This window comes from Crocodylus siamensis, chromosome 3 (assembly GCF_052110815.1).
Source record: "Crocodylus siamensis isolate JL-2025a chromosome 3, ASM5211081v1, whole genome shotgun sequence".
Classification (NCBI taxonomy): Eukaryota; Metazoa; Chordata; order Crocodylia; family Crocodylidae; genus Crocodylus; species Crocodylus siamensis.
The window spans coordinates 4742939-4765756 of NC_143397.1; the positions used below are offsets into that span (position 1 = coordinate 4742939).

Consider the following 22818-nt stretch of genomic DNA (forward strand, 5'->3'; position numbering starts at 1 on the left):
GGAGCTTTCTCCCTTCCTCCGCCAAAGGACACGTTTCCTTCTTCTGTTGTGACTTCCTTGGCATGATCTGAGCCTGAGCTGTGAGACGGCTTTATCCCACCCGTCATTTATCAAATATTTCCTGCTAGCCCAGCTCTGTGACTTTCATGGCCTCATGGAGACCAGAAATGCTCATGAGCGTTGGCCCATGGGGACCAGAAAAGGCCATGAGGGTGGTACGCACCCACAGAGAGGTGGACTTGTGTCACCCATCCTGAAGCTCACAACTCTCAACTGCGAACGGGGAGGAGGTGGGAGGAAGGGTCACAGTGCAGCAATCCAGGTGGGGAATGGAAATGGCCCATGCAATGGCGGGGGGGTCTCCAGCAATGCTTTCCTCATCCAAGTGCTCTTTCTAAGAGTCCTTGGAGGGCTTAGCCTGACAAAGGCACTCAGGAGGTGTCCACAGTGAGCTCCTGGGGAGGCATGCTCTTGGCTATCTGCTCCCACTTAGAGGTACCAAACACAGGAATTGGCTTGTATTGTGCAAGCGTCTCCCACGGGCACGCTGGGGACATGGGGTTCGACAGCAGCCAGGACCGAGGCCTCCCCAGTGACTTCCCCATTTCATTCCCAGGTCTGGTGCGTGTGCATGGCTGGGTAGGGGCTGGCTGCAAGAGGCCCCCTTGAAGCAGATTGCTTTGGGGAGCAAAAGTGCACACGCTTCAGCTGGGCTCCACGATTCTTCTTTACTTCCTAAATTGCTGCCTGCTCTTAATCAGCTCCTGTCGCACCACCGCAGGGAAGGCTGGCCCATGGGCTCAGTGCTCCTGAATGCAGCGGCCATGGGTAGAGCAGCACTCGGAGATGTTGCACAAACCCTGTAAGGTGGAGGTTGGCAACCTGAGGTCCCACAGGCTGGAGTTGGCTTGCAAAGTGCTCAGCTCTGGCTTGCAGCAGGACAGGAGACTGCCAGCAAACAGCCCAGCCCGACACTTTCCCCTTTTCTGCCCTGAGCTGTGCTCCCGATCCTGTTTGCGGAGCCTCCCTCTGCAGTCCTCTCATCTGCTCTGCTGCATTTGCCCCTTCCTTTTGTTGTTGGGGAAGGGATTGGGAGAGGAAGCAGTGGTATGGGGCTGTAGCAGGTGCCTTGGGGTATGTGGAGAGGCTTGTGGTCTGCAATCATTGTTGGGTTGCAGGCTATGAGCTGCCACTTGGCCCCTGCTCCAGTGGGGCTGTTCCCAGTTTGTCTCCACTTTCCATGGCAAGAATTTGGCCGGTTTCTTCTCAGCATAAGACCCCATTTTTTATGGGGGGACCCTAGTTCAATTAAAAGGTTGGTCCATTTTCATGAATGGAGACAGTGGCCGTAATGTCATTTTAGGGGACTTTGCAGAAAGTCGTGAGCAATCACGTATGTAATGTATTAACACTACATACGAGATTGCTCACGACTTTCTGCAAAGTCCCCTTAAAATGACAGGAGGGTTTGGAAGACCCTTGGCATTTGGGAGTGAGGAAGCTGATCGGCTGCAGTCTTGCCTTGCAAATGGGCTGGTGAAAAATGCGTACGAGCTGTCCAGACTCAAAGGGTTTAAATGTTATATGCTGTGCTTACCCAGGAGATTTTGCAATGCATGGTCTCAGCCGTGCACACATGCATTTGCTAGCTTTCTGCTAGCCTGTCCTGCAAACTCCCCTCGCTCATTCATTCCCTAAACATGGCTCGTTCTATACAATTATTGTTAATTATCGATATGCCGAGAGGCTCCCCACTGAAATCAGGGCCCTGTTGGGCTAAGCACTGCCTATGAGCACATCTAGAGAGGCAGACTCTGACTTAGAGACAAGAGAAAGAGCAGAAGAAAGGAAGCATCATCACGTCCATGTTACCAGTGGGGAATGGAGGCATACAAAAATAAATGAGTGGCCCAATGTCACATAAAGGGAAATAGCATGTGGTTATGGAACAAAAGAGGGTATCAAAATCAATAAGTATGAGAGGGGAGATTTACTTCTGCTAAAAACTTTCTGAGAAAGAGCAATCAAAACACCAACTGGTATCCCAGGCCAGGAGACACAAGTGAATCATACTGATCCTTTGATTTTTTTTTCAGGGTTATGCTATATCTCAGTCTCTACACAGACTAACTTTGTGTTTGCTTTTCATTCTTATCATTTGGGTAATAATCATAGCACAAACCCAACCACAACTTTCTATCTTCAATGGTTGCCCTATACTAACGCCTAGCTAATTCATCCTCATGACACCCCTAAGAGGGGAGAGAGGTAAGTCGTGGGATAGACTAGCAGGTGGGGGAAGGAAAACATTTTTCAAGCAAAACTTGTTTTAGCAAAATCAATCAGATTTGGCAGCACTAAAATCCTTCCAAATTTGGATCGAAGTGTTTAAAAAAAACAACAAAAGGCCACCCCCACCCCAGGAAAAAGATGTATGGCTTTTTAAATGCATTTTGAATGCCATGTTTCTGATTCATAATGAATTTAATTGCAAAATGTGATTTAATTGGTTTTAAGGAATTAAACCCACCCTAAAAATGTGGAACAAACAAAACATCTGCTATTGGGTCAAATTAAATGCTACATTTAAATGAAGATTTTTTAAGTGTTGATTCACTGTTTCTGTCTGACCCAAAGTCATTTTTCTTAATTGTCTGGCGTTGCCACCAACCCCCCCAATTCTATTATTTGGCCAGTTCTCCTAGCAAATATTTGTCTAGAGATTAGTTCTGTCTGCTGGAGGGTATCAGGACAAATGAAATGAATGACATCACCAGTGTCAAGTAATCTGTCCTGTTTTTTAGATATTAAAAAAAAACAAACCCTTTTATCAATATTGGCCAGTCTTTTGCCTGCATTGAGCCAGGAAAGAGGCCTGAAACCATGTCACAACATCTGTAGAAGTTAATACTGGAGGAATAATGTCCCCCCTCGTATTCACTCGGATTGTGCCGTGGGTACTGTGCTTATGACAGAGCCGCTCCTTCAGCTCAGCCGGTCGGAGTCGACGTGGCAGGGTGGTGTGAGCCTCCCGACATGTGGCCACATGGGTGATCACAAATGCATGGCAATCACTGGCTATAGTTTAATCACTGTAGTTGCCTTCATTTCATAGCTCTGGGGGTGACTCTAATTTGCTGGATGTAAATGACTCACCCAAGGCCCAAGAGCAAAGTCAAGGTGCCCTGCCTGACCTCTTCCTTCATTCCTCGCTGGTAAATCCTGGCTTCTCCCCCGCCCCCTGCTCCTCTACAATGCAATCCCTCCCCTGGCTGGACTTTGGCCAGGACACCGTGGCTAACGCTCCCACATCTTTTTTTTTTCTTAATGCAAACTTGATTTATGACTTTGATCTTATTTTAAATAATTTAAAAATTAAATAATGTATACGGTGTCTGTCAGGTTCCTGAGCTCCTTTGTTCTGGCTTTTCTCTTCTTCATTTTCCTAGCCATTTTCCTCCTGCTCTTTTGTACGTTCGTTATAAACGGATTCCCCTTTCCATGGGGCGGCATACCAGAGCAATGCTAGAAAACTACTAGGCAGACGTGCAAGAGCTCAAGAAACTTTGTTATGGGGCTCCTTTAGACCTGCTCTCTATTACTGAGTTTAATATCCTCTGTCGAGATGTGTTACCCTCAGTTTAGATGCTGGCTGGTGCTCTATGCATGCATTAAATACAATCAAACATTGCTCAATCACACGGGAACATTATTTAGGGTGGGAAGGCTCTGCAAAGAGAAAAGCACCCATCGGGTCTGGGATCTTATCAGACTAGTCAACTTGGCTACACATGCACACTAGAAAAGGGATGGGGTGGATGGAAATTTCGACTTCCTGAGCGACAACAAAGGGGCCAGACACAACCTTGCATCTACCTGCCTGGTCCCACATGAGGGTGGAGATGCAAAGGGCATAGGTTGAAGGGAACTTGAACCTCCACAGCCTAACCTAGAGGACAAGGAAGGGGCATGCACTGGCCTCTGGAGAAGCACCCCGGCCCTGTAGAAAAGTCTCTGTAAGGACCTAGCCTATTTCTAACGGAGCGACATTAGATAGGAGCTAGTGTCGAGGTGCAGGACTGCTGCATTAGCTCCCCTGGCCTTCTGCGGTGACTGAAGGCTCTCATTGGCAGGTGTCAGATGAACCCATTAAAAGCAGAAATGTTAAGGAGAAAGGTTTTGAGGGCAAGCACCAGTCCTTTGTGCTAGATGTGCATTAAGGCCATTGTTACATGACCTCCTAGGGAGGCCAGGCACAATGGGAGACGGTGCTTGGCACGGTTATAGCCAGAGTAAGAGACAGTCACGGTCCTTAGGGCTTTACAATCCAAATAAGGACCACTGTACCCAGCTTGCAGACTGGGGAAGTGAGGCACAGAGAGACTAAGTGACTTGACCAAGGTCACAAAAGGAATCGGTGGTTGAGATGGGACATGCGCCTGCACCACCGCAGCCCTGCTCTAGTGCTTTCCTCCTTAGATCACTCTTCCTCTCAGCTTGACTTAGCTCTTCAACTTGGACGGCATCATCGCGCCAGGAGAAAAAAAGCACCTCTCCCTTTTCCTCCCTTCCTTTCTCCCTCTCTCTATCTCTCCATCTCTCGCTGGCATTTATGAGGTGCCAATCACCCTGATATCTAAGCGCCGGCAGTCCGATGTGGCTTTCCTGAGACCAAAGGACCGTCATACAGCCCTCGCGCTTCACTCCCTGCCTTTTGTGCGCGATGCCGAGATGAAACCGATAGGAAGAGACACAGATAGAGGCTGATTGAGGGACGGGATCCGAGCACGCTCCGGGTGCGCAGGCACCGCACAATAACGCGATCCCGGCGTTTCGACAGCTCTGCAGTCCCTCGGGTAATTGGTGTCACCGGCTTGTCATCTCCACTGGGTCAAGTTCTAAAACTTTGTTTCCCCCTTCTTAGTATATTTATAGCAAGGGGGGTGGCAGTAAGAAGAAGCTCCCACTGCATTCACTGAGAGTAGGAGGCCCAGCCGCTGCACTGACCCTTTCTGCAGAGACAAATCCCTGTTTGAGTGCCTGCCTCCCCGGATTTCTTTTCCTTCTCCTGGGGAAAAGAGATGCTGAGGAATTCCTCTTGCTAAAAGTAAAGGGCTGGATTGCACTGCTAGTTTCCCCAGGTACATGCAGAATTATTCCATGACTACTGCCATCAGGACCATTACTCTGAGTTTAATTGGGTGTAAGTGAGGCCCAGGGTGCACGGTGGGAAAAAGGATTAAGTGAACTCACTGAAATGGGGTGCTGCCACGGGGGGGAAATCAGGGTGCCTGCATGTCTGTATGCCTCCCACTTGCTGAGAGGTGGCCAGTTGCTCTCTGTGAACAGGTGATGACTTGCCCTCTCACCACCTAGTTCAGAGGTGCTGTAATAGGTCCCACTGCAAGCAGCTGCTCCAGACTAGCTGCACTGCATCCCAGTATGACTGGCACTGGTCTATCAGACCCACATAAATCCCATCATTGGAAATGCATTGTGAGAGCAAAACTTAGCCTGGAGCAGCGATTCTCAACCAGGATGCCATGGCACCCTGCGGTGGCTTTGAGATCCTTTCGAGGATGCCATGGGATGCCACACCATGTTAGTACCATTAGGTTGGCAAGCATGATTTACAAGATAAACCCAGAGGTTTCAAACCCAGAGATTTCAAGCTGTCTGAGTCCTTTGCAACAATAAAACCGATTCTATTGTTTTTCTGTAGTCAAAAAAAGCGTGAAAGCAGAGCTGGCATTTAGTTTATCCAGAGGTGCCTGAAGTCTACCCAGGAGTGCACTGAGCCTAAAATAGTTGAGACGCCCTGGCCTACGGGGTCCAGATGGTGGGCACCTCCATGCGCATCTATCTACATGCCTACTTGCTTCAGCAACTGGAGGGGTTGTCAGAGAAGGTGGGAATGAAAGGATGGGCAGAAGGGAGGAAAGAAAGAGAACAAAAAAAAAAACCGACAGAAGGAAGGAAGGAAGAGCGGTGTAGGGAAAGCAAAGAAATGGCTCGGCTCTTGGCAGGCATTTCTGGCTGGGAAGTCACTGTCAAATCTCTCTGCCTGCCCTGGGCTCTCATGGACCTCCTGGTCCCCCGCTGATGCTGATACACTGCAGGGGCACTGACACTGCATCCTCCAGCTGGGATGCCCCGGGCAGCAGTCGCTGTGCTCAGAGACGTCCGTGTCCTGGAGGTGCAGCGTGTCAGAGCGCTCCCCTGCTGACTGCAGCAGCCTTGTCCTGCTTGAAAGGCTAGCGGAGCGCAGTCAGGGACACCTGGGGAGAGGAGGGCTCATTCATCATGCGGGGAGGAGAACAGGGGCGGGCGGCGAGGGCTTCTCGCTGAATGACTGGGAAATCAAGAGGATGGGGAAAAAAGAATGGAGCCTGCTTGATGGGGGAGGGAATAATAATAATAATAATAATAATAATAAAAAAAGCTCTTTGCATCCAGGTCATGCAAGCTGGAAGGGGAGAGGGGGGCTTTCATGGAGACTTTGAGGTGCATATGATATCTGGGGAGAAGCCAGGGAGGGTGCTGGCCTCCCCCAAGGACAGCTGCTAGGGTATGCATGGGTTTCCAAGTGATTCAGTGACCCAGAGGATGCTTAGGCCCTCACTTCAAAAGCAAAGGCAGAATAGATTTCATAGACATTAGGGCTGGAAGGGACCTCGCAAGAGTCCAGCCCCCCGCCCAAAGGGCAGGAAGTCAGCTGGGGTCATAGGATCCCAGCAAGATAAGCATCCAATCTGAATGGAGAAGGGGCTGTGGTGGACTGAATTTAGGGCTCACTTACGAGTGGGAGCTGATTGCCCAGCAAGGGAGGTCTAGCAGATGCAGAGGGATTGAGGTACACTTGGGTCCAGGTCTCGTCTTTGCCACAGGCAGTATCAGCATGGGCAAAGTCAGGAAGGTTTTGTCTACACTGCCTCCACGCTGCACCCAGGAGAGCCAGAAAGAGACCCTCAAGCCCTCCCTCTTGCTCCCCACACACCAGATCCCAGAAATGAGGCAACAGCTGTCTTATATCAACCCTGAGCACGTGCCAGTAAAGCAGGCCTGAGTCAGATGGCCCAAGAGTGGCGCTGGGTATGCTTTCAGCCTGCTCCAAGGTGGCTTTGTGCCTCATTTTTGGGGGGTTGGCACCTCGCTGAATGGGAGCGAGAGGTCAGGAGGTCTCTCACCACCGTGCTGTTCGAAAGTACGGGCTGGCTCAGACCAGGAGTAGTGTTGCACATGGTCACCAGCTTACCAGAATTTGGGTTGTGAGACCCAGAGTTGGTTGTGGCCCCATAAAAGCAGGGCTGGCTGCTTCAGACAGTCTTGAAACCTGTGTAGCAGTGTCTGGATGCAGCAACTATTTTAACCTCCGGTGCCTATCTGAGAGATGATCCAACCTGCACGAGGCTGGGTGGCTCCGCGATCTCAGCCTCGGCATGCAGAGCCAATTGAACGAAGGAATCACATTAGTGTCATTCTTTCCTCCCATATGGTTTGTCTTTGTGCTGGGCCCTTGGATGGTGGGTGTCCCATTGCAACATGTGTCCCATTGTCCCCAGCCCGTTGTAACATGCTGGAAGGTGTAGCTATACTTACTGCCTGTGCATAGGCGCCGTACGCTCCAAACTGGATAGCCATGGGGTTGAACATGCCCATCTGTCCTGCCATTTGCTGCATGCGCCTCATTGTACGCTCCTTGTCTGTGTCTGCGAACTTCACCACCAGGCTGGAGGAGGCTCCCTGGAGGAAGGGAAACCAAAAGAAAGAGCACAGGGGAATTTTCCCATTAGCTCCCAGTGGAACCGAACCATATCTGCAAGGACAATGGAGACAGGATGGTGTTGGTTTCTGGCTGGCCCCCAAAGCAATGCTCAACCCAACCAACCTTCTGCGGTGTTTCTCTTTCATCCCCATCTCAGCACGGTAAGAGTAGCAGCAAGGAGGGATAGACGGCTCTATGGGGTAGTGTGAGTGATGCTCCCATTTATCTCTGAGCATCTGGTTTCTTTGCTAAATTCTCTCTGCAAAGAGGCTCAGGGAGAACTCGCTGGCCCCTTAACTCTCACTCGAGTGCAAAGATGCAAAGGGCAAGCTGCTGCCATTGCACTGCGACTGAGTGACCCTGGAAAGGGTACCTAGCAGAGGTGAAAGGGGGATCTGCTCTGCTGAGCCTGCTAAGCTTATTAGCTGCAGTGAGGAGAGCCTTCCTCATCTCAATCCATTTTGGCATTAGCTAGCAATAGCGATAAGATGGCAAAGCACTTTCTGTAAGATGACAGACGGAGCCTGCAGCAGTGAGGAGCAAACCCTTTTCATCACCCGCAGGCTACTGAAGTGGACCTGATTGTGCTGGGTGGCTTTCTAAAGACCTCAGCGTTGGCCGGTCTGCTTCTGTTCGAGTCAGTGAAAAGTGGAGCAAAGATTGGTGAGCTAATGGTGAGCACTTGGGAAAACCTCATCCAGCTGGCTTGACTTGCCATTGAGAGGAGTGCGCAGCAGGCACACGGCTATTTGCCATGTGCATTAGGACTGCAGTAGAAGTACAGTAAAGGTAATATCTGGAGTGGGCTGGAAGAGGTGCCTTAGCTACAGCCGGGAAATAACATGTCTGTCAAATGCATGGACACTCAAGCTACTCATGAAACTAGACCTATATACATTCGCTTCCCTTAACCAACTGATGTTTTCTGCTCATTTTTGGAGACCTTGATCTTCCACCCAAATGAGGAAACCCATCAGCTTCCCTAGCAGGGGCCTGGCAGGCTGCAATTAGTCATGAAATAGGATGCAGGACATGCGTGCACTTTTTACTCGTCGGTCATTTTGATGCTCAAAAACGTGGCCATAATCTTCCTAGACACATGTTAGTCTTTCAGCAAATGTCTTGGTGGAATTACAAGCAGGGCAGCTTCCACGTGCAGTCACTTGCAGATGCAGCCACGGTAGCAACAGTATAAACCCTAACGTGGGGGGATCCAGGATTTTAAAATGGGGGGAAAGGGAGGTGAGAACAGCAACTAATGCAACCCCTGCTTCCAGCATCCCCTGCTACCTCCCCTACAGAAAGAGCATGCCATGGGAGCAGCAGGTGGCAAAGTCAAGTCCCCAGGCGAGTACGAATCTGTGGCTGATTATTGGGTGACCACTGGAGCAGGCCAGAAAATGGCCTTTTTAATCCTGAAAAAAAAAAAAATAGGGGGAAAAAAAAATCACTCTGACTTAGGAGAAAAGGCCCAGAGTAGGAAGTATTTTATGGGAATGTCTTGTGCAAAGTCCGCCAGGAGAACTGGAATTTGTGTCTTGCTCCCCGCGCTTCCTGGCGGCTGCATTGCCCCCTTCCCCATGAGACCAGCTACCCATGAGAGTTGGGGTCCCACCGTGCCTGGGAGCTGGCAGGGGCAGGCAAACAGGATGTCAGAGGACTGACAAATCTTCGTCGAAGCTGAGCCGTTCCCATGCAACATCTCACTTTTGAGGAACTGGCTTTTTCCAATGGAAAACCCTTCCATCAGAAAATGTCTCCCCAGCTCTAGAGGCAGCACCAGCCGTGGCACATGCTTTCCACGTTGCTGGCCACGGATACTAATTTTGTTTCTGTGCACTGTTACGGGGGCAGGAGGAGTAGGAGTCAATTGCTTTCATCTTCCCGCTCCGTTCCAACGGAGGCAGAGTTGCTTTGCTGCTGGCTAGAACGATCTGATTAAGATGCTATAATACACATACATGTGTTTAAATGCAATATATGCATATGCAACAGCCTCTCCACATCCTCGGTTATGAATAAAGAGTTGAGGAATTAATATGCTAAAGAAACTAATACGAGGGTGCACAATGAACAATGTTCTCCCGGATTAGCAGCACATTCTGGGATTTCAGTGGTGAGGAATCTTTCTTTTTGACCTGTCACTCTCTCTCCCTCTAATAAATCTATAACCCACTTGAACAATGTGGAGCAGAACAAGGGAGTGAAACAAATGGTTTAGCAAAACAAAGGGAAGGAGAGATGAATGCTCTATTCAAGGATGTAGAGTGGTATCCAGGAGTTATTAAGAGAGCAAAGCAAGGGGGGGAAAAAAAATCCACATTCACCAGTTTTTCTGCTCAAGGCTGGGCAACTTCTCATTTTTTTTAATCACCTGATGTAGCTATTGATCCTTTCCCAAATCACACTCTTAATTGCAGCTCATCGACAAATGAATATTTTAATGCATACATTTCCTGCTAATTATCGCCCAGACCAGTCCTTAATTAGATGTCAACACTCATTTAATTAACCCTGATCCAAGAGGCGGTTTGGTAACCTGGATCTAACGATCTGAACCTATTTGCAGCTGTATTGGAGAGAGGCACCGGTCCACAGCTGACCGGGTGGCTCAGTACAGCTATCGCCACCTTTATGCCTATTGATGCTGAGAAAGCACGCAGCTTGCAATGGTGCAAGTTTGGGGTTTTTTTTAAATGGATAAGGTGGACTACTGTCCGAAGATATGTCATGAAGCAAAGTATGATTTTTTGGAATAAGGCACTAGGATGAGAGCAGGGAGCTGGATTGTTAACAGGGTCTGCTGCCAACCCACTGCATGAGCAAAGCCCATCATGTCCCATTTCTGTCCTGCCTTTCCTGTTCACACAGAAACTTCCCAGGGCTTGAGCACTTCTCGACCGATGTGTTTCTTAGAGCACCTGTCAAACAAGGACCCTGGTCTTGTCTGGAGCCTTTAAGCACTATCTGAATAGAAACACGGTAGAAACACCATCAGCCGATAGTAAATCTGATAGTTGTAATCAAGGCCTTAGACCCCCCATCAATAATCCCTGGCTCCACAGGCAGGCAAGGTTTTTTGAGTAAATCTGGTATCTTTTATTAGACCAGGGACAGGCAAAATGTGGCCCGTGGGCTGGATGCGGTGCTGCCAGGCCATTCTGCCCCCAAATTTAGAAAATCAATATTTATTTGCCCCTGGCTGCCTGTCATGCGGCCCTTGATAGCTTACCAAAACTCACTAAGTGGCAAAATAATTGCCTGCCCCTGTATTAGACCAACTCAAGTCACTGGAAAAAAAAAATGTTTGAGCAAACTTTCAGGTTTAAAAAACCCTTTGTCAGGCTGAGGAAACGTCTGCAGTCGGTGTGTCCTTAGACCAACCCGGCTATAATCTACACCCCTGAGTCCATGGGGCATTTGAACGATGAAGACACTCGCATTTCACAAGTACTTGGAGATCCTCGACTGAAAGTTGCTCTGTACTGTGCTCTGTACTATATCTCGGGGATTTGCAGAGCGAAAAACCAGAAAGGATGTGAGTTCCTGCTGAACGTCTCATCCCCCGCCACCTACTTTTTATCATTAGTACTATTACCACCCCCATCTAATTTTTATCATTAGCATTATTATAAAAGCTCAGTAGTAGAGACTGTAGTCCCGAGAAGCAGACACTCGTGGGGGTGCTCCAGAGTCCACTGAGGTCAACGGGAGCCTTCCCATTGCCTCTGGCAGGCTTTCAGTGCGGCCCCGCGGACACGAAACATGTATTTCTTCTCTCAAACTCTGCGCAGAATGGGAGGTCATTTCCATCACTTCCTAGCTCCTTCGTAAGGTGCTTTGATACCTAAAAGGCTGGCAGAAGGGCTCAGCATCACCATTATCATTATTAATAATATTATTTCTTCCCATTTTCTCTACAGCCAGCAAGTCTATCCTGCTCCCCTTGTCGGTAATGTATGGCTCCCCTTCGTCGGCAGTCAGACTTTCTCCAGACGAGCACCGCAAGGAAAAAAATGGAGGGAAAATCGCCCTGCACCACACTCACTTTGTAATCCCTAATCAGAGTCCTCCGAGGGAAAAACTAATTTCCCAGCCTGTCTTGACGTGTGAAATAAAGTCATTCTTGAAAACGGGCGCTTGACAGGTCGCTTGTGAAATTTCATATTCAACTAAAAATAAAATATCCATCCATTGATATTTCATTAAAAGGCCCAGAAAACAAATCTTTTTCCTGGTGGTTGAGCGTGTTTCCCATTAGTTATGGCCTTCCAAATGGAGTGTATACACAAATTAAGAATAAACTTGAGAAAGGGACTGTATAACATGGCAGAGCCCTACATTTCATAGAACAAAAAACCCAAAGCAAAAAAACACCCTAGGAAATTACTTTCTTGCAAAACAAGGGGATGCATTTATTTTTTTTGCAGTCAGCTCATAAGCCTAAATACCATTCATTTCAGGGGCAACTAGTCCTCTGAATATTTAGACTTTTCAGAGCACGCTCATTCATTTTTTTCCCACTTCAGCAACTGTCCTGAGCATGTGCTTAATTTTAAAAGCCTGAATCTGTGAGGAATTGTAGCCTAAATCATGCATAGGTCAGCTTCAGTCTACTGGTTGGCTCAGTGGTGGGGTGGTCTACAGTCTGGGGCCAAGTGTAAGAAGAAGCAGGTTCGTACAATTAGGTTCCTGGGATTTAACAGTCTAAGGGCATGTCTTCACAAGACGCTTACTGTACATCACCTAATAACACTGGGTGCATCTACATGTGCACATTTACTGTGCAGTAAATGCAGGTTTCAAATTTACACCCGCTTAGTTACTGCTCAGTAATGCATGTGTAGATGCCTTACTGCACAGTAACACTGCGGACTGACTTTGGACTAAAGTTAGCGGGCTGGTGTTTATATGTGCAGGGATTAAAATGCACGAACGCTCTGTGTGGACTGACTTGGGACTGAAGTTAGTGCATTGGGACACAGCGTTAGTGTGTTTTAACACCTACATGTATAGATGCCGGCCTATTCCTGCTTCCTGCGCAGTAAGTTACTGCACAGTAAATTTGAGCTGGCGTAAATGCTTGTGTAGACATGCCCACTGTGCAGTAGTGTCATGGCAAAAACCATGATAATAGCTTAGTGCGCAGTGCTATTAGGCTAATAGGCAGCACGCATCACTAAATAACCATGCGCCGGTGCTACTGCGCAGTAACTAGGAGTACTGCACGTTTAGTTGGTACTTCATTAAGGAAGGACTAAACTAAATGCACAATTAATGAATAAGAGAATTAGTCATGCAGCTCCCATTAGAGTCCCTTCAAAATCCCGGCTGTGTTTAGAGCCGTCAAATAGATGGGGACGGATGGATGTTGAGTGTTTGTGAAAATATGATCCCCTGTATGTATGCAGGTACCTGAGTTTGAAAAACTCAGCCGGACATCTATTCCCGGCTGTGAGCCTGGCTTGATTACATGACCTTGGGCGAACAGTTAGGGCCGGTCTTTTCAGACCAGAGCGCTAGAAGCGAGCGAGGCATGTAAAGATGCCGAGAGAAGCTGTTTGCCTCAGCACTTCCTAGCATTAGACCATTTAATTAGGTGCCTGGCTTTAAGGCCCTCCCCATGTGGAAACAGGGCGAGATGCTCAGCTGGCTGAAACCTGTGTTGCTGCACGGAAGTCAGCGATGCTGAATTACACCGGCAGAGGGGGGCGACCCTCGTTCGTAAAGCACCTTGGGATCCTTCAAGACTAGGATGAGCCGTGAGAAAGAACACGGTATCCAATTAAACCTGTAGAGGAGAGGGAATTTTAGGCAGGCAGAATGTAATTACAGGAGCTGGAATTGGGCCAGGAGATCAGGAAAAACACCCTTCCTCTTGTGAAATATGCCATGTTTTTTTGTACTCGGGGCTTCAATTTCGTGTCTCATCTGAAAGATGAGTGGGAAGCCAGCCACCAGGAGCGATTTAACCGCACGGTCCTGAGAGCCGGTTTCGACACACTTGAGACGCGGGTGACAGAGACAGAGTGGGGAGAGCAGACATTCATCCAGGGCTGGAGTGACAGAGCCCTTTGATAATGCTTCTCCCTCGGTGGAGGGGATTCTTCATGGCATGTCTAAGCAGAGATAGTTGCTGCAGGTACTTCCGTTCACAGGTCTCCTGAGCTGTAATTTATTTGGAGAGCATGCTTGATTTAGGTCTTACTTCCCTACACACTTCTTAGTAGGTGTCACTCTGTGCTAAAGTTATTACTTTCTGCAGGGTAACTGAATCATTAACTCCTGGAGAAACTGTACCTGATTTTAATTGGAAATAACTAGATGCCTAGCCCAGATAGTAGACGCAGCCCAGGTAGTAGCCGCGGCCCATGAACGGAAACCCTGGCTCCAAACGACCCATCTTTGGGCAAAGTTGGGATCTGAACCTCAGTGGGGTATTGTGATAAACCTTACACGCCACATCACTTAGATCAAGATAGGAAGCCTATCTTTGTTTTTTTTTAAATTTATTAAAGTGGGTCAACAATGTCTACAAAAATGTCTATGGAAATAAAAAAAATCAAGTTTGCATTTAGGGGATGTCATATGAAAAAAGAAGGGGGAAAGCCCAGAATTTTTATTTTTAAAGGTTTTGGGCCAAAATTTTTCTCTTTTGGGGAATTTGCCTTTTTACATGAGTATTATCTGTGACAAGCCTCTATTCAATCCATCCAGGAAGAGCACGCACCAACTGCAGATGCTTCCGCAGCCCAGTGAAGGGTATTTATACCCGAAAGTTTGCTAAGAAGATTTTTTCCCCAACTATTTGAGTAGGTCTAATAAAAGATACCACATTTACCCAACAAACCTAATCTCCCTGTGTCCTTAGACCAACACGGCTACAACCTACACCCCTGTAAGTCTCATTTTGACAGACAAACCAATTTTCTTTGAAAACAAATTTTGAACACTAAGTCTTGACCAATTCTATCATTTGTATTATGGTCGTGTCTCAAATTCCCAACTTGGATGCCATCATACACACACAAAAAAGCAAGTCTCTCCTATAGTATCTAACCAGGCAAGACTGGGAAAAAAATGAACACAGAGATGAAGTGAACGGTTCAGGGTCCCTCCCAACTGTACTATGCTTCCCCTTTAGTACCAAAGGGCGATATAGAAACTCAGCTGGACTGAATAGGATGATCTGAGAAAGACATAAGAGTTAAAAAGGGCAAGATGGGGAGGGGGGGGGAATGTCATTTTTAACTGGTTTGTGTTTAAATGTGTATATTAAATATAAGAATGAATGCAGTGGCAGCATTTTTAAGTACAAATTTTAAGTACAAATCTATTGCACATACGCGTGCATCCCAAGTTGTCTCTAACTGCATCACCCTACACTTCCACTGCTTTGTGTTCATAGTACGAAGGGAGCCCTATGATCTGTACAATAATACGTCTTTACTCATTCATAGCATCGTCCCTCTAAGTTCAAAGCCCTCCAGCAATATCATGTCATTACTCAAGTCTCACATCACTCTTTTGAGGCCTTACATCACTGTCTGGAGACATCATATTTCTATTTTATATATGGGGAGATCAAGGTAGAGAGTGAAAAAAAGGCAGGTGTCTTTCTTTCTTCCTTTACACCTCATTTGGTATAAAAATCAGGTCCGCTCCACTGGCATGGAGCAAGATGCTGATTTGAGCTGGCTGGAGGATCTGAGTGCATAGGATCCTACTTCCACCAGGCACTCATGACCTTTGGCTGTGACATATGGCGGCTGTTGAACCCGGCGCACCACCACAATGCAGGCATTTTGGATACTAGAAATGAAGCCGCAGATCCTATCTGATTGAAACTGCCAGGGGATTGTCAAGAGGCAGCATGTAATTATTTGTTGGGATTTGTCTGGGAACCCTGGATTAATACATCTCGTCTTGCAAAAGGTATCGTGGGATCTTTTGCAGGGACAGAATTGCCAGGGCTGCAGTTTAATGTGTCAGCTGAAAATTGGGATTTTGATCTGACTGACCCCCTCTTTGGTCTTCAGAAAAAAAAAAACCCAACCTATCTTGGATTTTATTTGACCCCTTCAGCCAATGACAGCTGGGTGACCGAACGTGAAGTGCATCCTGGTAGTGCTGACCAGATGCTGATTGCTAACCCGCGAGAAGGGGAGGACACAGCACAAAATCATCCTCCACCCGCAGCCGGACAATTGCCCTCCTTCAAACTAAGATACAGAGATTCGTAGGAAATAGGTGGAAGAATCCAGGATGATTACTTCTGACCCGAAGCCCACAGATGTCAATGGGATAATCCCGTTGTGTGGGATTAGGATCCTATTATGAAACTGTTGTACGAAAGAAAAGAAATAACCACGGCGTGATAAACACCTACCCCAAAGGTGTTGGTTTCTCTTCTCCATCAGGAAAAATGTGTCCTTAGAGGGGCTCGAAGTTCCCAAGTGGAGTCCCCCTCCATCAGCCCAGGCACCCCCTACCTAGACAAGGTACCTTTGCAGTCTCCCGGACGGCGGGTTTATAAATGGCACTGATTCCCAAGCAAGGTCGGCAACTGCAAATTATTTGAGCCCTGTTAGGCTCCAATTTCCTCCAGATGAGACAGGTGTTGAGCACGGCATACCCTGCGGGGGCCGTGTTTGATGACACCGAGACCTCTACCATGTTCAGCTGCTGCAGCCTTCTTCCCCCCACCCCTCTCCTCTTGTTGATTTAGCTCCTCTCTCCCTTTGGACCCATAAAAGGACATTATGGCACCAATTAGCTCCTTTTGTCTAAGGCAAGGATGTGAGGCTCACTATCCGTTATCCCTCTTATCCCATTTGGAGGTAATGAATTCTGCGGCGCGGAACGGTTTTGAAGGGAAGGAAGAGCGAGCGAGCAAGGGAGCGCGAGAAAGACGCCAACTGAAGCCCGTCGATTCCCGGGGGTCTCTTCGCTGTCCTGCCAGATGCCGGCACCGCTAGGAAGATGTGACTAGAGAGGAAAAGCAGCTCAGATGAGTGCTTCGGCCCCAAAAGGCCATCTTCGGTGCTGGTATGATTCATACCCCCTGTCAGGAAGGCAGGCTGCCTGGCTTTCTATTCCAGGACCTAGGAACATCTGATTTATTAGTTCATTTATGAAACAATGGGGAAGGGAGGGAACATCATCCTGTGATTTTATTTTACTTTTTTTATTGTAGGAATTAAAGGCTATTATTTTAATGTCAGGGAGCTACTGGCACCTCTAGCCGACAGAGAAGAAAGCAAGCACTGGTGATGGTGGTGGCAGCAGTGGCTTGAGCAGACCTAGTGACCTCTATATTTTGTGGTGACTAATGGACAAGGGACCATCCCTGCACGGGAGGTTCAGTTGACTTCTGATGGCAACGGGGCCAGGACCACTTGCACGTGGCAATGTTTTATGTTTCTATTGTGCCTTTTTTTCTCTCCAAGGGCCAGAAATTACTTTCCCTAAGGCAGGAGCATTGGGCATCCATGACGAAATGGCAGCCATCCCGCTCGGGGACAGGACGCAGTTGTGGATGGGTACGGTGGTTCTTATCCATAAGAAGAAGAAAGTGGTGTGGACGATTAACAGGCCTTGAGTAAAACTAGTGAGTCTATTTGGGATGCACCACACTTTGTGCATGCTTTACAGAGAAAATGAAGGGGAAAACAGGTCTGTGTCTGTGATCACTTCATTGACATCAACTGAGCAGAGGATTAAAAGGGCTGAGTTGTGTTTAAAGCATAGGCAATGTTAGTCCACTTCCCTGTTGTGCCATAGGCTTCCTGTGTAACCTCGGGCAGCTCACGTTAGTGCAAATTGTTCAGAGGTGCAGGTGACATTTAAGTGCTCAGCTCTCACTGGCTTCCACTGGGAATTAGGCACCTAACATTTTTATTTGTGAAAATCTACCCCTGAATTGCTATGCCTCTCTGTTAAACACTGATGACAACCTTCCCCTTCTTGACTTCAGGTGCGCATGAGCTTGCACACTGAAAGGCTCATTGGGGCCCTAATCTTATTTGGGGTCTTCAGGCACGGGTGTAACATAAATAAGGATAAACTGAGTTGCATTACATTTAGTGCCAGGCTCACTGTTGTTATTTTTTGTATGACTGTTGTTATTTTTTTGTATGATGGCATGGTGCTGGGTTTGGTGATGACTGTTGTTATATTTTGTATGAGGACCAATCTCATTTCCTTTCATGACCAGGTGACCTATCACCTGGACAAGGGGGAAGAGATTGATGTCATACATCTTGACTTTAAAAGAGCCTTCGATCTGGCATCCCACAATCACCTGTTGGCAAAACAGGCCAACTGCGGGCTCGGGTGCACCATGATCCGCTGGCTGGAAATTGGCTCTGTGGTCGGACCCAGAGGGTTGTGATTGATGGCAGTCACTCATCGTGGTGCCCTGTGACCAGTGGGGTCCCCCAAGGCTCTGTCCTTGGACCCATATTGTTCAACATCTTCATTAATGATGTGGACATTGGAGTCAGGAGTGGACTGGCCAAGTTCGCCGATGACACCAAACTTTGGGGCAAAGCATCCACGCTAGAAGATAGGCGGGTGATCCAGGCCGACCTGGACAGGCTCAGCAAATGGGCGGATGAGAACCTGATGGTGTTTAACACCAAAAAATGCAAGGTCCTCCACCTTAGGAGGAAAAACGTGCAGCACCCTTATAGGCTCGGCAGTGCTACATTGGTTAGCGCTATGGACAAGAGGAACTTGGGTATCAGGATTGACCATAAGATGAACATGAGCCTGCAATGTGATTCTGCAGCAAGTAAAGCAAGCAAAATGCTGGCTTGCATCCATAGATGCTTCTCAAGCAAATCCCTGGACATCATTCTCCCATTGCACTGGGCCTTAGTGAGGCCGCAGCTGGAGTACTGCGTCCAGTTTTGGGCTCCACAATTCAAAAAGGATGTGGAGAAGCTTGAGAGAGTCCAGAGGAGAGCCACGCGCGTGATCAGAGGTCAGGAAAACAGATCTTACGATGAGAGGCTGAGAGCCATGGGACTCTTTAGCCTGGAAAAGCGCAGGCTCAGGGGTGATCCGATGGCCACCTATAAGTTTATCAGGGGTGACCACCAGGATCTGGGGGAACGTCTGTTCACCAGAGCGCCCCAAGGGATGACGAGGTCGAACGGTCACAAACTCCTGCAAGACCGTTTCAGGCTGGACATAAGGAAGAATTTCTTTCCTGTCCGAGTCCCCAAGGTCTGGAACAGCCTGCCAGCGGAGGTGGTTCAAGCACCTACATTGAACACCTTCAAGAGTAAATTGGATGCTTATCTTGCTGGGACCCTATGACCCCAGCTGACTTCCTGCCCTTTGGGCAGGGGGCTGGACTCGATGATCTCCCGAGGTCCCTTCCAGCCTGAATGTCTACGAAATCTATGAAATCTATGGTGTTGGGTTTGGAGATGACTGTTGTCATATTTTGTGATAAGGGCCTGGTGTTGGGTTCTGGGGAAGAACCGGGGTCCTGCTATGTTAGGTCTGATACAGAGAGGGATGGTTGACTAGCATGTGGACGAGAGTGATTTGGCAGCTGTAATCGTGACTGAGCAGCCCTCTTCAGGGCCCACTCTGCTCACCCCACTTGGGGAGGGGGCTAGAAAAGGTGCTCATGGGAAACTATCACTCAAATCCATTGCAAATGCAGGAAGAATCTGCTGCAGGGATCTCAGTACGTTGAAATCCCACGACAACAACAGGAGACGGAAAAGCGTGAAGCAGTGTGTGGTGGATCAAATCACGAATCCAGCACCACCCAGCCCATATGGAAACACGCGCCTGAGCTGCAGGAGAGTCTGTCAGTCTTAGATCTAGATAGGTCTCATCATTCATCTTTGGACACACAGATAAGACAATCATGGAAGACAGTCATCCTCAACGGTGAGGGATTGCAGAAGGAGAAGGAGGAGGAGACGAATGGCACCTGCTGCAATGAGTGCACAGTCTAGATGCATAGCCTAGTGGTTGGACCAGGTTAATCAGAGGTGATGGGAGGCTAAATTACAGAAGCCTTTCTGCAGTAGGAAACACTTGCTTGAGCCTGCTGCCTGCCTGCCTGTTCATTTAAATGAGCTCCAAAAAATGCATCTTTAAATAACTCACTCTGGCCAGTAACAACCAAAACCAAAGCATTACTAAGGCATCCCTGCCTCTAGATGCATCCTCTTCAAAATGCCTTTGCTCTGTAACCTCTTTGGTTAGAGGGAGAGATGCAGCATTTTCCAGTGCCAAACACACTGTTCGTGTTCAGCAAATTCCTTTTTTGCAAATCTTTGGAGAATGATGCACTGAATGCTTAAGTGGCAAGTATAAAGGCAAGACCATAGTCTCAATGAGCCTACGCTCTACAAAGCGGATGTAGCATTATTGTTAGTCATATTATCGTAGCATCCCAGAGCCTGCATCATGGCCCAGCACAACACTGTGCTCGACCCTGTATGGGTACAGAACAAAAATGCCAGTCTGTGACCCCAAAACTGAGTACCAGGCAAGTCACCTGGGGTCATCTGATCGCAGCGGTCTTTCCTGCCCAAGTGCAGGGGGGCTGGACCCAATGATCTGTAAGGTCCCTTCCAGCCCCTAACAACTATGAAACTATGAAACCATATGGACACATATGGGGACCAGAAGGAAACTGTGCACCAGTATCAGTTTTTTATCAGACACACTGGTCCAAGCACTCTGATGTCACGTTATCTAAGCATTATGAACATGCATCAGAAAGAAATGTGGCAAAACTGTGATGCTAAACTTGAGGATTGTTATTTCCATGATTTCTGTTTAATTACCCTCATTCTCTTGTGAATGCTAGTTAGTGCTTTTCTCTTGTGAATGTTAGGTAATGCCAGGGACAGGCTTTGCAATCATTGTGATGGCTGCTACTGATTGGTGGGGTGCATCACTGAATTGTGGAGCTATGTCAAGACGTTGTCTGGACACTGCCACCCTCCCTCCTGCATACTTGGTTGAACTCCTGATCTCTCTTGTTCTTAGACTTTTTAAAGTTCCTAGGGGCATATATTGATATTATATGTCTAGACAGTTTATTGCACAATAGCATGCCCGTTCAATTGACATTTTTGGCCAACATGATGCAAACCGTACCGACCAGTAGAAACCATCAAAGACTGCTTGTGGAGAAGGAATTTTTCTAAGGTGACTCCAGTCCATTTCATTGAGGTGGGAACATTATTTGGCTTTAAAAGTAGCAGAGGCTTGGGTCTCGGGCCTACCAAATTTTTTTGAGAAACAAGTGATGTTTTCAGAAAGTCTACAGAAGTGGGAGCTGGTTCATTCACTCCTTCTGGGTATGTCTTTCTGGCCTGAATGGACTACAGAAGGATGCGTGGTGTTTTCTGGATCAAACCTACCCAAGTTTTGCAGAGTAGCACGCCTGCTTCTAAGAAAACCCAGCAGCAACAATAACACTAATAGTAATAAAACCAAAACAGGTACCTGACGGGGCCCAAAAAGGAGGTGAGTGTGTGCAGTCGGTGGGGGTGCGGGGAGATGGGGAAAGTTTTCTTCTACGAAAGAAATGATCCAATTTGAAGTAAGTCCCTTATGAGAAGAGCTGTGACAGAGGCTGATCTGTTCCTGTTAATTTTCACAGTGCAGCTGTCAGCGGGTCTGTAAATAGTACTCCGCGAAGCCAACACTTCCTATCCACACATCAACCGTTCAATTAACAGAAGAACAGAAGAAGGAAATAAAGTGCACCACAGCCTTCTATCATGGCTTTGATGTTTCCCAGCAATTTATGAAAGTGTACACAAATCTAATTACAAGCCCCACTGCTTCCCATTTACATGGAGCTTCTCAAGTTCAGAGCTGTTTATATCAAAATAATTGTTAAAAATACCTCCGCTAATCTACGGCACCGTGGCCCCCTGCTCACCGCAGCCGCCACGCTGCTCCTCCCGGGGCGTTTCTGCCGACTCAGCGCTTTGGCACCAGCATCTATGTACAATAAAAAGCTGCTTCCCTGCTGCCGTGCGTGCTAGTTGCACAGGCTACAACTTCATCAGGACCACAAAGGCCTGTTCCGCCTCCTTCCTCTGCCTGCTTGTCATTCCTTTTCATCTCCTACAGACCGTCTCTAGCTTAGTAGCGGAGTCGGTGCTTCGGAAAGCGCTGCGTGCATCGACTGCATTGTAGCAACCCATAGCAAAAAAATAAAAAAATAAAAAAAAAAATGTGGGAGGAAATAGGGCAGTAGGTTACAGGTTAGTTTGTTTCTATACCACTGCCCTCTATTGCATAGTCATATCACAGACCCTATCAAGTGATGGAGAGTCTCTTGTAGTCAAATGGCAGGAACCCGTGTTTGGAGAGGAGGCAGGGAGAGCTGCATTTCATCTCCACTCTTGCTAGAAACTTTAAGGTGGCTACTTTACAGTGACAACTTTGATGGCCCCCAGTGGACAGGGGCCTGTTACATTACTAATATTTTAGGAAGTCCCACGTGCATGGTCCGATCCAAAGGTTTCGACTCACCAGTCTCGTGAACTGCCCCGGCTGTTCCAGGAGATATTGCTGGCAGATCACAGGGGCCAGCTGATGACTTAGGAGACCAAGTAAGTAGGGACAGAGCTGTGTAAGCAGTAAGAAGGAGGAAGCGATGATAGGTCTGGTGATGGAGGTGGAATTAGGAGGAGGCACTGTGATGTGATTGGAAGACATTGCTTTGAATGGAGATGAGCAGGACAGTGTGGGATTTAGGCGAGGCCCTGATGGACAAGCTTGGCTGCAAGTTTTGGCTACATGGATGCGAAGAACAGGTCAGGTCTCAGAGACATTAAGGAGACAAGCAGCATCAAGACTGGGACATGAGCTGGGTTTGCAGAGCAGAAGCCATAGCGAGGTCCAGGTTAGGTTACATGCCAGGAAGACCTTTCAAAGGTCAATTCATTTATCTTCTTGGAAATGCTTGTGGAATAGGGCTGAAGGTGAAGGAGGAGCACATAGTGTCTGTCCTTTCTTATAATGAAATGTTTGCAATGCAACCAGATGGATAAAAT

At 47.8% G+C, this 22818-nt stretch overlaps 1 protein-coding gene across 10 annotated transcripts in view; it reads right to left on the minus strand.

Moving 5' to 3' along the window:
* The window catches only part of CELF4 (CUGBP Elav-like family member 4), an 873367-nt gene that overhangs the window by 109599 nt on the left and 740950 nt on the right, over positions 1-22818 (minus strand). For all 10 annotated transcript variants that reach the window (XM_090037629.1, XM_090037624.1, XM_090037626.1 and 7 more), the window contains exon 6: positions 7600-7743. In XM_090037629.1, coding sequence (XP_089893755.1) covers positions 7600-7743 — 144 coding nt within the window. The remainder of the gene's footprint in view (positions 1-7599; positions 7744-22818) is intronic.